At 38.3% G+C, this 13,150-nt stretch overlaps 1 protein-coding gene across 1 annotated transcript in view; it reads left to right on the forward strand.

The window, feature by feature from the left end:
• The first annotated feature begins 3,782 nt into the window (after nt 1–3,782).
• The window catches only part of LOC117451091 (myosin heavy chain, fast skeletal muscle-like), a 40,058-nt gene continuing 30,690 nt past the window's right edge, over nt 3,783–13,150 (forward strand). The window contains exons 1-14 of the mRNA XM_071203970.1: nt 3,783–3,986; nt 5,051–5,194; nt 5,281–5,437; nt 6,707–6,734; nt 6,823–6,934; nt 7,012–7,104; nt 7,236–7,299; nt 7,508–7,606; nt 7,694–7,797; nt 11,014–11,152; nt 11,238–11,356; nt 11,470–11,619; nt 11,712–11,882; nt 12,396–12,705. Of these exons, the coding sequence (XP_071060071.1) occupies nt 3,783–3,986; nt 5,051–5,194; nt 5,281–5,437; nt 6,707–6,734; nt 6,823–6,934; nt 7,012–7,104; nt 7,236–7,299; nt 7,508–7,606; nt 7,694–7,797; nt 11,014–11,152; nt 11,238–11,356; nt 11,470–11,619; nt 11,712–11,882; nt 12,396–12,705 (1,894 nt within the window). The remainder of the gene's footprint in view (nt 3,987–5,050; nt 5,195–5,280; nt 5,438–6,706; nt 6,735–6,822; nt 6,935–7,011; nt 7,105–7,235; nt 7,300–7,507; nt 7,607–7,693; nt 7,798–11,013; nt 11,153–11,237; nt 11,357–11,469; nt 11,620–11,711; nt 11,883–12,395; nt 12,706–13,150) is intronic.

The raw sequence follows: 13,150 nt of genomic DNA on the forward strand, positions 1-13,150 counted from the left end.
TGTTACCCAGACAAAAACTATGCTCTCTGCATGCCTGTCAATCACTTTCTCTGAACATTATGGGAAATAAATAATACTATTAAATGAATCCTGCCTGCAGTCGGAACCCCGTTTTTTAATCTCCTTGGATATTTAATCCTTAAAATTAAAAAAATACAGTTACAGTGACATATATTTTTTTAATATCACAGTTTTCATTGTAAAAGGCTAAAGAATTATTAAAATGTATCTTAAATTTAAAAAAGAGTCCCCATTGGCTTTGTCTCAATGCCTGCAGTTAAAATAGATCGCCAAAAGATGGAGACACCATATTCATGTCGAACATTATTCCACTCGAAACAATTAAAATGTACAATGTGTTATTTGTTTACCACATGTACATCCTTTTTCCAGTACCTTTTTTAAATCGACTTACTAAAGAAAAATATATTATTAAAATATATATATATTTGATGTTATTGATAATACATATTGCTCATATGTTATAATAATACAAACATGGTCACAATTGCTTAACTGAAGAAAAATATATCACTGAATAAACAAGCATGGTTACAAATTCAGATGATGCTACCACACTGTTGTTTATCACTAAAAACTGAAGCTCTCAGCTGATAATGAAAATCTGCTCATTTACACTGCAGTCTCACTAATTCAACTGTAAATAATCACATTAGCATTGGCTCACAGCTTCAACTGAAAACTGTTAAAAACCTAAATACTAACAGGCCTGTCATTTGAGTATTGTAAACCTTGCGTTTTAGAAATGGACCATGTGAAAATCCACATAGTTTCTCTCCTGCCCACTGTGCAGTAATAAGCAGCAGCTGGTATGTTCATGACATTTGTAGAAATCCCTGTGAAGGAAGGTTAGAGTGACTGTGACTTTCAGTCGAGGAGCGTTACGTACACAAAGCTGAAGGTTACCTCAGAGAGAGGAGTGAGTGCAAAGCGAAGGACAGGAGGTACTTGAGGAGCTGACAGGTCATTCACACTAAGTGGAGAGCAAGGGACACACAGGTTACCACTTCATCAACATTGCAGGGTGATTCTCTCACAGTGGAGGTTTGTTTTGGTGGCAAGAATATGTAAACCAAGAACATTACAGTGTACAAATGTAACCAAAAATATTAAATTAAAATACTTAGTATAAGTCTCAAGTCCTAACTCTGAGTTTCGAAACCTAAACAAATCATAAGTCACCAATTCTGACCCACACGTTAACCATTCTAAAATTAGTTTTTGGCTTGGTATTGCATTGTTTTTGTTCGCAAATGAAATTGTTTTATGTACCAACTTTACAACTGGCACTTAGCATTGCAGTTGTTTATGATTCTCTCGTGCAACTTGATTGGATACTGTCTGGTAAAACAAAGTGGAAAGTGCTGACTTGACCGTTAACATTTGATAATAATAATAATAATTTCAATTTATATAGCGCCTTTCACGAAAACCCAAGGACGCTTGATGAGTCAGGAAGTAAATGAATTCACTGTAATTTACATAAAATACGTTTCATCTTTTGTGCTTGGTGGAACATATCAGGAATTTTCTAGTACAGGGCTTCAAGTCCAAGGAAAGTCTTGAGTCAATGGTGGTAAAGTCCAAGTCAAGTTGCAAGAGGTTTAATATTATTTTTCAAGTCGCTTTTTCGCAAGCTTTATTATGCTTTTGGGAGTCTCCCTTTCCGGTATTGTAATAGGTGTTTGTGCATGTAAATGTTTGCAAAGTTTAAAATCACAAAGTTGCCTTCAGAGGGATTTTCTCTACCACTCACACCCCTCCCTGCCTGTTACTTTCATGCTTTTATTGGCGAGCGCTCCAACACATTGTACGTCATAGGCTAAGAAGCGGGACATCTCTAAGCGGTTGACAATTCACAACAGAGCCGGCCAGCTAACCAATCAGAGCAGGCTGATCAAACCTACTTGATTTTCACCAGTTGGTAAGAAACTTAATTGGCACGCATGAGGTAGTTAATTCAGATTTTAAGCTTTGATTGTATTTCTCCTTGTGATTTCTTGATACAAAACCAAAATACACTCTGCTTTACTGCTGGATATTAAGCTATGATGCTGATATATTTTCATGATAACAACCCGCTGTTCACACTTGCTCCCCCTACTATAATGAGAGCTCAAGTTACAGACGGTTTCCATTGCTTATTCTAAATGTGGTAGCAAAGCTGTCGTCATGTGATCCTACACAGGACACCGTTATGTATTAACTTGTAAACAAAACAGGCAAACCAGACCATTTCCTTCAAGGTGGCTGGCTGCCTCTAACCTTGGCATTGAACACATGCCTTAAGAAATGTTGCAGAAAAATTACTTATGGTTTGAATAATTATAAAAGGAATACAATTCAAAACGCATAAGAAAAAAAGAGCATTTGTAGTAAATGAATGTCACATCAGGATGTAATCTTCTTTATCTTCACCTGGCCTTTGTAATTGGTGGTGTGCCACAGGGTCCCATTCTTGGCCCATTTCTGTTTTCTTTTTACACGTTTTAACATATACACTTCATTAATATATTAGTTATATAATCGTTATAATGATGAACAACTTTTTCTTAAATGTATTTGTTTTGGATACTGAAAACATTTTTAATAGAAAGAATGTAAAATAATGTAGACAGTTTTAAGCTATCCTCAAACCTTGATGCATGTTTTTCTTTGTGACTCTTGTTTTGATGAAAAATAAAGAAATCCTATTTGTAGGAAATATTTAGCTTCAACATTTATTACCCTATTCTTATACATATATTACAGTAAATTGTGTCTTGAGTGATATCAGTGGATCACAGAGAGTCTAAAGATTTAGGATATACAAAAATGCAATTTAAGAAAACCACTACTAAAATAGAAAAAAAAGGTTCCCTTTTGTTCCATTGACCAACTGGAGCTAGTGATAATAATGAGCAGTGTCTGCTTGTAGAATTATGAGTTGCATGTTATGTCAGAGAAGTGAGGAACTTAACCTTCAGAACTTGATAATGTGTATGATGAATTATCATCCCTAATTAGATAGTAATAACTATTACACTTTTGAAATGAAGTAGAGTTCAATAGAGTTCCCCCAAAATAAATAACTGATTTTTGTGGATAAAAGTTCATTCTTCATGAGACATTCCTTAAAAGTTATGTCGACATTGTACTGACAACTGTCTGCTTTTTGATCCATTTAATCTCAGCAAGGTGCCCTGGAGGTGAATGAGCAGGTGGTGAAGGTCATGATGCATCAGGTCAAGTTCTAACATCTAAGTTACGTCTGGTGTATACCCATAAATAAACACAATGAAACATTTACATCACTAAATCCAAATTTGACATCAAACACATTGATGAAGAAGCTCATCAGTCATTAAAAAGCTAAGTAGTCAGTAAACACATAGACGTTAAGTAGCTATTGACAGTTCTTGACAGTATGAAAGGCATGTAAAAATAGTGCTTGAGGATTATCACCTGTCGCCACAGAAATGTTCCTATTACCACTACAAGATCCTGTGCGATGGGAGCATCCGGTTTGCTTCAGCAGCACATTCGTCTTGATAAAAGGAGACTCAACCTCCCGCTGGTGTTCACTTAGCATCCTGCCATTCACTGACAATTGGTCTATAATTTCCCCCTGTGGCATCTGTCAACATTGTTGGCTCTGATACAACTCTACTGGGTCCTGTTAACCCGGTAAGTAACACATACATTAGATAGATAATTATTTTGGTTTATTTAATTGATTGCAATAACTCATTTTTGCTTTTTTTAAATGTCCAGGTAGCAACATGAGCTCAGATGCTGAGATGGCCCAATTTGGGCCTGCATCCGTCTTTCTCCGCAAACCTGAGAAGGAGAGAATTGAGGCGCAGAACCGCCCGTTTGATGCCAGAACAGCCTGCTTTGTGCCCGAGCTTAAGCAGCTGTACATCAAGGGTGTCATCCAGAACAGAGAAGGTGACCAAGTCACAGTGAAAACTGAAGCTGACGAGGTACATGTGTAACGGAATTAATTCTCAAACATCATTTGAAACTTTACATTTATCATACAGAAATTCTAATTTAAACAGCAGCTGCCTGGAATGTATTTAAAAATACTTCAGCACGCTTTAAAACTGGTTAGCATAGCAAGCAGATTATATGATTTGTGAAAAATATGCCATGTGTGGGAAAATGTTGTAAAGCTAAATAACTAGCAGGATTCAGGAGAACCAATTATATAAAATAAATTTAAATATAAATGTATACTTTGCTACATTTCAACACACTTCAGGCTATGGGTTTTAACTAATACAATACAAACATCACTTTAAAATGAAGAACACTTGTGGTGATTGGCTGCAATCAAAACCATAAAGTTATTAACCAATAAACAATTGTATTTTCTAGGTCAGAGTAAAACAAGTATAACAGTAAATGCAGGGATTGTTTGACTGGATAAGTTGTAATACTACTTGGCACTGATTGGGACAACCCAAACCTAATAATCCTGCTACAGTGGCTTGTTTAAAGGCACATTTTCTGAATACAAGCTATGTGCATTACTTTATGGATTGAGCATGTCCATGCTTTCACAGTATGTATAGAGCACATACAACAGCATTATGATACAAAACAGACATGTATATCTAATTTTCTCAAATATAGGACCTTTAACAAAAAAATTGAAAGAAGTCAAGCTCCAACCAGTTGAGGCTGAGACATGGCATATCTTTCACAAATCATATAATCTTCTTGTTACGCTAACCAGTGTTAAAGCGTGCTGAAGTGTTTTATACATAAATTCCAGGCAGCTGCTGTTTAAATTAGAATTTCTGTATGATAAATGTAAAGTTAGTTATTTAGCTTTACAACATTTTCGCTACATGCTCATTTCCACTTTTGTATACTGTATATTTGAATGTTTTAAATGGTGTTATGTATCATTCTGTACCATGGTGAACTTTGTAGAAGCCAAAGATACTTTTCTTAATGTGATCTAAAGCTTCTGCAGCAGGAATATCCTCTTTTGTTCAATAAATATAATTCCATATCCTCTTCTCACTTTATTTTCCAGATTGTAACAGTCAAGGAGGAAGATTGCCATGCTATGAATCCCCCAAAGTATGACAAGATGGAGGACATGGCCATGATGACCTACCTCAACGAGCCCTCTGTGCTGTTTAACCTCAAAGATCGTTATGCAGCGTGGATGATTTATGTCAGTAATGAAAGGGACTTTTTCACAATTTTTTATTTGATTCTCTGAACTCTCTTACCTCACACACTGTTTATTTCCACCTGCAGACGTACTCTGGGCTCTTCTGTGTCACTGTAAATCCCTACAAGTGGCTGCCGGTGTACGACCCAAAGGTGGTCTCGGCCTACAGAGGGAAGAAGCGCATGGAGGCCCCGCCACATATTTTCTCCGTCTCTGATAATGCATATCAAAATATGCTTACAGGTAAGAAAGAGGGAGGACATATTTGAGCCTCTCACAGAATAACAGAGCTTTGAGTCTTTGTTATAACATAATGATGACCTTTAATGTTGAACATAAGAAGCCGGACCCATTTCTACTTTTGGGGAAATTAGGGGAACATAATTTCGACTAAATAGACCACATACACAAGTAACCCCCCATAGTGCCAACGATCTGAAAAGTGACATATATGTCACATTGGGCGTTAATAGTAAAGTAACTCTTATTTATAACTTAAAGGTGGGGCATGTCATTTTGGAGAAACCAGCTCGAGTGCGCTAGAATTTGAAAATACACAACCGGAAAAAATCTGCCACTTCCTTACAGAGCCCCTCCTCCAACACACACAAACGCGCACATGACCAATGAGGGCACGAGATAAGTTTGTGCACAGATGGAAGGCTGACAGGCAGGTAGGCCATCCAGTTACTTTAGCCGGGCTGGTCGTGCTTTTTACAGTACCACGGCTTCCACAGATGACATCTTTTTTATGGATTTTTTGTCAAAGCACTTAAGATATTCATTGCTATCGGGATGTTAAGAGCATTCCATGGAATATAACAAAAAGTGTTTCTGAAATAAATTACATACCCTACCTTTAATTAATGAGGATGATTTTTGGTTTAAATTAGTTTGAACATTCTTTGAATTGGAGAATAAAGAATATATTAACTAAATATCATTGAACCAGCTAAATTAACTGAGCAGATCATGTGTCACTCCGGTCCCGGTGTGACATTAGCGTCACAGCGTTATTTATCTAATTTGTTTCATATCAATCTGATAAAGACATGTTTCCACAACAGGTTAAATGTAATAAAGGACATGTTATGTAAGCATTTTAATTCTTAAATGGCTTGAATTTTACCTTTTAGCTACAAAAAACAAGCTTCTGAAATGTAGCTCGTTATGTCACATGTGTTAGTCTGTCACATGGACATCTTGAACATGTTGTTATGGGAACAAAAAATCACATGACCTGGCCCATGACCCACCAGACTGTTCAGGGTGTGTCACTTAGGGACTTCATAAGATAAAGACAAGGCTTAAGCTGTATAAGGAACTTTCCAGAACATTTAAATGTCATGTAACACTTGTATCACAGTGGGTCCTTATGGGTTAACATAGTGGTACTAAAGATATAATGAAATCCCTCACAGCTGTATAACAGTGTTTATAAAGGATCCCATTGCTCATAATGACAGGGCCTTTAAGTCATTTTGTCACTGACATTAAGATTATCATCAACAGATCGTGAGAACCAGTCTGTCCTGATCACGTGAGTCCTGTTGCGTATTAGTCCAAATGTATTTTATAATTCAGTCCATAAAAAATGGACAGGATGATTTTTTGTTCTGTATTCACAGTGGAGAATCTGGTGCAGGGAAGACTGTCAACACCAAGCGTGTCATCCAGTACTTTGCGACAATCGCAGTGGCTGGAGGCGACAAGAAAGAGCACTCATCTAGCAAAATACAGGTAATCCCTCAACAAGATATATGCATAGACAATAAAAAATAGAATGGGAATGTGATGAAGGTGGCTGTGTCTTCCAGGGGACGCTGGAAGATCAAATTATTTCAGCGAACCCTTTGCTGGAGGCTTTTGGGAATGCCAAGACTGTGAGGAATGACAACTCCTCACGATTTGTAAGTATCAGCTCTCAACATGGAGGCTTCAAACAAGCGACAGTAGATCCAAGAATAGCCTTCATCTCAAAGCCTTTTTTATAAACCTTTCACCTGGGCAATTTCACAGAAGAGTGTATGATCTTTCATAGGGTAAATTCATCAGAATTCACTTTGGAACCTCGGGAAAACTTGCTTCTGCGGATATTGAAACCTGTAAGTTTGTTTTTCCACAGTAAAAATGTTCATTAAAATGTATAAGTAAAGTTAGGGCTTTTAATTGTGTGTAAAATGATGAGACTAATACCAATACCAGTTGATACCAAATTGATACCAAGTGTATTTCAAGTTATACTTTATTTGTTTATCTAATCATTTGTTTATTTAGTTTTAAAAGAATAATGTGTTATATCATTCAATATAGATTTGCTAGAGAAGTCAAGAGTGACTTTCCAGTTGACTGAAGAGAGGAGCTACCACATCTTCTATCAGATAATGACTGGCCACAAACCAGAGCTGATAGGTATGCTGAGGACATTATATCTGTATCAGATTAAGATACTGTTTGTTGAATAAATTCATGATAATACATTTCTGTTTCTATGTTCAGAAATGCTTCTCATCTCAACAAACCCGTATGACTTCCCCATGATCAGCCAGGGACAGATCACTGTGGCCAGCATCGACGACAAAGAAGAGCTGGTGGCTACTGATGTGAGCTATCTCTTGTTTGTTTGTTTGTTTGTTTGTTTGTAGCCTTTATTTAACCAGGTGAAGCCCCTTGAGATCAAAAGATCTCTTTTTCAAGGGTGACCTGCAGGACATTAGTTACACATGTAACATAAAAACAACAGAACAACAATAAGGATGACATACAACATAATGTACAGGGTACAGTTTACAAAACTCTATTTACAGTGACAGGTACCATGAGTATCAAGCAGCATGTCACCCAGCCGAGTTTTAAAATGATGCAGGGGAACCAAAGTGCTCAGTTTTAAATAGGTTTGCAGACTGTTCCAATTTAGTGGAGCTGCACATCTAAAAGCTTTCTTCCCTAAGACAGTCCTAGCACTTGGCACATTTAATAAAACAACATCACGAGATCTCAGGCAATACGTACTTTCAATTCGTCGAGAGATCAGAGAGCAGATATAAAAAGGTAGTTTACATGTTTACATGTAGATGAACATGTACCAATGACTGAGCCTCCGTACAGTTAGTGAAGGCAGACCTGCCTTGGCATACAGGGTACAGTGATGAGTAAGTGCTTTACAGTTAGTAACAAATCTCAGAGCACTGTGATAGGTGGCATCTAACTTTTCCAGGCAATGGGCAGGTGCATTCATATAGACCAGATCCCCATAGTCCAGCACAGGTAAAAAGGTCACAGTGACTAGCCTGTTCCTGGCCTCAAGCGAGAAACAGGACTTGTTTCTGAAAGATAAACCTAGTCTAACCCTCAGCTTTTTAAGCAGATTAATGACCTGAAGTTTAAAAGTCAGACAATCATCAAGCCAGATACCTAGGTATTTGTAACAGGTAACCACTTTGAGTACTTGTCCTTGCATAGTAACAATATCCAAAGCAGTGTCTGTAGTCTTTTTAGCTTTAGAAAAGAGCATTACCTTGTTTTTATCAACATTTAAAAGAAGCTTTAGTTCAGTGAGCTGAGTCTGAATAATGTTAAAAACAGCCTGTAATTTAACAACAGCCTCCTTAATGGAGGGACCTGCACAGTACATCACGGTATCATCCGCATAAAAAATGTAAAGTAGCTTCATCCACATTATCACCTAAACTGTTGATATATATGGAGAATAAAAGTGGTCCTAAAACACAACCTTGAGGAACACCATTAGCAATGTTTAACCACTCAGAAGACAGCCCATCAAAATGAACACATTGGGACCTTTCAGAGAGGTAGATCACAAACCATCCCACTGCAAGGCTGGACAGGCCTATACTGAGTAGCCTCTGCTTTAAGATGAGATGATCAACGGTGTCAAACGCTTTGGAAAGGTCAATAAATAGAGCTGCACAACTCTGATTATTATCTAAAATACTCGTAATGTCATTCACCACTTTCATTGTTGCATGTTGCTTTCTGAATCCTGACTGATGTTTAGACAGGATATTATTTTTACATAAAAACTCCTTTACTTGTTCACTCACTAGGCGTTCGAGCATATTCGCCAGAACTGATAATTTAGAGATTGGCCTACATGTATAGTTATTTAAAATAGTTGCCTCCCCTCCTTTCAGTAAAGGCAAGACATAAGCTGACTTCCATATTTTTGGAATTGCATTTGTGCTGAGGGAGAGGTCAAAAAGAGTAGTGAGAGGAGGGGCAATAAAATCTGCAGCTATCTTTAAAAAGAAAGGTTCTACGTTGTCCGGGCCAGCCGGTTTCCTAGGATCTAACTTGGATAATGCTTCATGAACAATACCAACAGTTAAAGGAGTAAAACTGAAAGGGTTTTCCAGACCACATTGTTCAGAGTCACAGACTGTGGTGTTCACAGCAGCAGAGTTAGTCACAGAATCAAACATAGAACCGCAGGACACAAAATGCTCATTAAAGCAATTTAGCATAGTAGCCCTGTCTGATATAGGGCCAGATGCTGTGGTAAGGCACGGAGGTAGCTCATTACGGATCTCACCGGTGGATATTGATTTTATGGCTTTCCAAAATTTCCTAGGATTATTTAGGTTTTCTGAGGTAACTGACAAATAGTACTTCGACTTAGCACTTTTGACATTTGAAGTGAAGCTATTCCTTAGCTGCCTAAAACGCAGCCATTCTATCTCTGAGCCTGATTTCCTAGCCTTTGCCCAGGCCTTGTTTCTCTCATGCAGGAGACTAGACAGCTCAGCAGAAAACCAAGGATTGTCTCGTCCCTTACTCAAAATGTACGCAGGGGTGCATGTCTATCAATGATCTCCATAAAACCAAGATAAAAATAAGACCATGCAGTTTCAACATCAGCACACAGATCGATTTTTCCCCAATCAAACCCAAACAGATCATGGAGAAAACCCTGCTCCACAAAATGTTTTATGTCTCTCTTAATAATAATACGAGGTTTAACCTTTTGAACCTTAGTGTCCCTAATTGTGGCTACAACACAGTGATCACTCAGATCATTCGCAAATACTCCCACAGATAAGTATTTATAGGGAGCATTAGTTAAAATGAGATCAATTAGGGAGGGTTTATTAGGGGACTTAATGTTAGGGCGAGTAGGACTGTCAACAATCTGAGTAACATTCAAAGAGATACAAAGGTTTTTAAAATCCTCTGACACTGCAGTTAACCAGTCCCAGTTAAAATATCCAAGTAGCACTATTTCCTTGTAGTCTAGTTGCGATAAAAGATTTGCTGGCGAAGACAAGGAGTCCTTGCCAGCTGAGGGGGGTCTGTAACAGCCCACCACAATGACCTGTTGCCCCTTTGCCACTTCTATATTTAAGGCTAAAAATTCGAATTGCTTACTGATAGATTTGGAAACTTATGTGGTTACACTGAAACTATCTATCTATCACTTTCAGATGGTTACACATTAGAGTGTGGTAATTGGCGATTATCTTTGTGAAATGATGGGGTCTTTTCAAACCAAACCAGATTTGGTGATAATTGAAACAGTGAAAAGAAAGACACTGTCTGTTTTAGGGATTATAAATGTGTTCATAGTGTTTTTCTGATTAATTAACAAGGCAGTATTACTGGTGCCGTACTCCTGTATTTGCTAGTTCATAAAGTGTATTTATTCAACTCAAATAGGAGCTAATAGAATACAGAAAACTTGCTTAAAATTACGACTTTTATACGCCAGTGCATATAAAAGTCGTCAACACTGTTTCCTGTTCTGACGGTGGCCATTTAGGAAGATAACAAAAAAATGTTCCACCCAATACTCTGTTTAACAGACTGCCACTGATGTGTTGGGCTTCACCCACGATGAGAAATTGTCCATCTACAAGCTGACTGGCGCTGTACTGCACTATGGGAACATGAAGTTCAAGCAAAAGCAGCGGGAGGAGCAGGCGGAGCCCGACGGCACCGAGGGTAAGACTTCTCAATTGAGTTGTAGTAGATTATTTGTTCATAATGAAAACATGCAGGTATTAATACAAAATATGTGTTGTCTCAGTGGCAGACAAAGTTTCTTTCCTCATGGCTCTGAACTCTGCTGAGCTGTTGAAGGGTCTTTGCAACCCCAGAGTGAAAGTGGGGAATGAATATGTCACCAAAGGCCAGACAGTCGCCCAGGTACTGTGAGAGTTCCAATATACAGGATATAGATAAATAGGTCATTACCAAATTTGCCTAAAAATACACATTTTGTGTTGGCAAAACATTCATCCTCAAAATCTCCTTTGTAGGTCACCAATGCAGTTGGTGCCCTGGCCAAGTCTATCTATGAGAAGATGTTCTTATGGATGGTGATACGCATCAATGAGATGCTTGACACAAAGCAACCAAGGCAGTTCTTCATTGGGGTGTTGGACATCGCTGGATTTGAAATATTTGATGTGAGTTTGGACAATTAGGTTTATTTTGGTCAGTTGATGGTGATGATTCTCAGTTTTATTTTGATATGTCATGTGTTAATACTTGTCTTTAGTACAACACCATGGAGCAAATCTGCATCAACTTCACCAATGAGAAGCTGCAACAGTTTTTCAACCACAACATGTTTGTGTTGGAGCAAGAGGAGTACAAGAAAGAAGGGATTGACTGGGAGTTCATTGACTTTGGTATGGACTTGGCGGCCTGCATTGAGCTAATTGAAAGGGTAAGATTTATATACAGTAACACACATTAGTTTATCTATTTATTTATATAGAAAAGTATAAGAATTGTCCTTGAACTGGATCTGTGGTTATCTGACTAGTACAAAAGCAAATAGCCATTTTTGTTAATTTGTAATAGTGACAACACACCTCAGTTAGGGAACAGTGTGAAACTCATTTTCTACAACCAGAATAGAATCAAAGCATAGAATAATTAGCAAGCTACAGTAGCTGACTTGAAAACTATCTGCTAGTTACTAGCTAGCTAGCTACTTCTCCAAAGCCGGTTTATGTTGTTACTTCCAAACCTCACCATAGTTAGTCTGCAGCCATCTGTAGGGGGGGATAGTTTACAGGAGTATGACCACTACAACGGTCACAATGTCAACGGTATACATAGAGATGGCCGCTTTAACCATCCTGCTAAGTTAATTTGAATGGTTATGTCCATTCTACCATACCATTTTCTCCCTTTAGGCACCATGATTAATGTATGTCTGTGGTTCCTTCAACAGCCAATGGGCATCTTCTCCATCCTTGAAGAGGAGTGTATGTTCCCCAAGGCATCAGACACTACTTTTAAGAACAAACTCTACGACCAGCATCTAGGAAAAAACATTGCTTTCCAAAAGCCAAAGGTTGTTAAAGGCAAGCCTGAGGCTCACTTTACTCTGCTGCACTACGCCGGCACCGTGGACTACAACATCACTGGCTGGCTGGAGAAGAACAAAGACCCTCTGAATGAGTCTGTGGTGCAGCTTTACCAGAAGTCATCAATGAAATTGCTGTCTTACTTGTATGCTTCGTTTTCTGCCACTGATGCAGGTACAACATTTGCAGAAAGACAGAAACTTAAGTCTTAATAAAGACAAGTGGGACTCTGAGGTGGCAATTATTTGAACAACACCTCTAACAACCTCTGTGTTTCATACAGGCGCTTTCACACCGGAGTACTTTTATCCATGGGCTACTTTTCCCTTTTAGTTCCAGGGATTTTGCGTTCACACCAGAAAGAGAACTTAGTTCATGAGAACTGTTCCCTCCTTTTCAGTCCCTGCTAGATAGCAGATACTTTCCTGGGGAGAAAAAAGTTCCAATTTCTGATTGGCTGGGCGAATTGCAAACCACGCCCCGTAAAACTCTGAAAAGTGTTGTGAAGCCGCCATTGTATTTGCTGGCATTAGCATTATTAGCATTAGCCCAGCGCACCAACGGAGAGAGTCTAACTTATGGCAACACAACAAAAAACATGAGAGCGGTGGAGTGATAA

The sequence above is a fragment of the Pseudochaenichthys georgianus genome, chromosome 8, assembly GCF_902827115.2.
Source record: "Pseudochaenichthys georgianus chromosome 8, fPseGeo1.2, whole genome shotgun sequence".
NCBI classification, from domain to species: Eukaryota; Metazoa; Chordata; class Actinopteri; order Perciformes; family Channichthyidae; genus Pseudochaenichthys; species Pseudochaenichthys georgianus.